Source organism: Prunus dulcis, chromosome 5, assembly GCF_902201215.1.
Source record: "Prunus dulcis chromosome 5, ALMONDv2, whole genome shotgun sequence".
NCBI lineage: Eukaryota > Viridiplantae > Streptophyta > Magnoliopsida > Rosales > Rosaceae > Prunus > Prunus dulcis.
Genome location: NC_047654.1, coordinates 3,406,965 through 3,408,435, shown reverse-complemented (window position 1 = coordinate 3,408,435; position 1,471 = coordinate 3,406,965). Strand labels below are relative to the sequence as shown.

General features: G+C 32.4%; 1 protein-coding gene across 1 annotated transcript in view; it reads left to right on the top strand.

The window, feature by feature from the left end:
* LOC117627572 (ubiquitin-conjugating enzyme E2 32-like) overlaps nucleotides 1-1,471 on the top strand; it is a 24,148-nt gene continuing 22,677 nt past the window's right edge. The window contains exon 1 of the mRNA XM_034359713.1: nucleotides 1-175. Coding sequence (XP_034215604.1) covers nucleotides 35-175 — 141 coding nt within the window. The 5' untranslated portion in view covers nucleotides 1-34. The remainder of the gene's footprint in view (nucleotides 176-1,471) is intronic.

Below are 1,471 nucleotides of genomic sequence, written 5' to 3'. Positions count from 1 at the left end.
TCGGTTCGGATCGGCGCAGATCGAACAAAATCAAATGGAATCGTATCGGAGTATGTTGCCTATGAAGCACAAGCCGTACAACCCGTGGAAATCAATGGCGGCGAGGTCCATTCAACAGGAGTTGGAGAAGATGCAATCCAATCCTTCCGACGATTTCAAGTGCCTCGCGCTCGAGGTTACGGGGGTGTATCCAATTCTAACTTTTAAAGACTTTTTTTAAGTGAATGACTTTTCTAGAGTTGACAAATTCTTAATGACTTTTACGTACTTTATAAAGTTAAGTGACAAACTTTCATATGCTTTTGTCATAGAGTTTTATAGACTTTTAAATACTTATTTTTATATTTATTTTACAAATAGCATTTATCTTTTATATCGAACGAACTAGTCGGCATACATTGAACAAAAAATTAGAGAAAAAAACAATTGGATACAATTACATAAAAGCAAAGAATAGTTCTCCTTAACATTAGAAAATGATAAAAATGACAAAGTACATTTGAAAATGTACCATAAGGAAATAATTGGCGTTCAACTATCCATGATTCAATTTAAAAAAAAGCTTAGCCATGATTCATTTCAATGACGGTGAATAAACCATAATACAAATTCCTTTTGAAAATTCCAATGCTCATTACCGTTGAGTTCCGTTATTATCTTGCATGGCATTTCTCCACATGTCAGAAGCTGTACCAACTCTCCATTCATTAGCATTCTCTCGTTGTTGTTCTTGAGTTTCAAAAACTTGTTCCACATTATCTCCTTCATTCCCTGGTAATGGTGAAGATGATGAAGACTCGTTATCCACCTAACAAATTATGGGTAAAGAAACAGTACCTAAAGAATAAATTAATGGGTTCAGGGGCAAAAAATTATATAATAAAATATTGTATGCAAACATAGCATATGAGACAATCAATATAATAAAATATTTATATGCAAACATAGCTTTGTGATGAAATATTGATAAGCTTCAAGATGCAAGCATGAGGAAAATAATAGAAGAAATATTCATCAACAGAGGGAAAGTAAACGTGTGGATGAGAAGAGAAGAAAAACATTCAATATTTTTTTACTAACCTGAAGGAAGTGGATGACAATGGGATACCAAAGTGGAGCCCTAACCATGAAGAAAAAAGATCTATCTGCTTGATGCTTGATATAACAAGGAAAGAAAGAATTGGAGACGTTTGGAGACGTTTTGGTTCTATCTTCTCAGCTTCCCAATATTTTCATAAAGTCTGGTGTAAATTAGCAAGACTTTTGGTAGTAAGAATTACCTTTAAAAGTATTGAAAAGTCATTTATTTAACAAAGTTTTTAAAAGTCATTAACATTTTGGATACCTCAAAACTTTTAAATACTCTTTAAAACTCACAATTGAATACAACTAAACTTTTAAAGACTGTTTAAAAGTCACAATTGAATACCTTCAGACTTTTAAACTCAGTCATTAAAAGTTAGGATCGGAT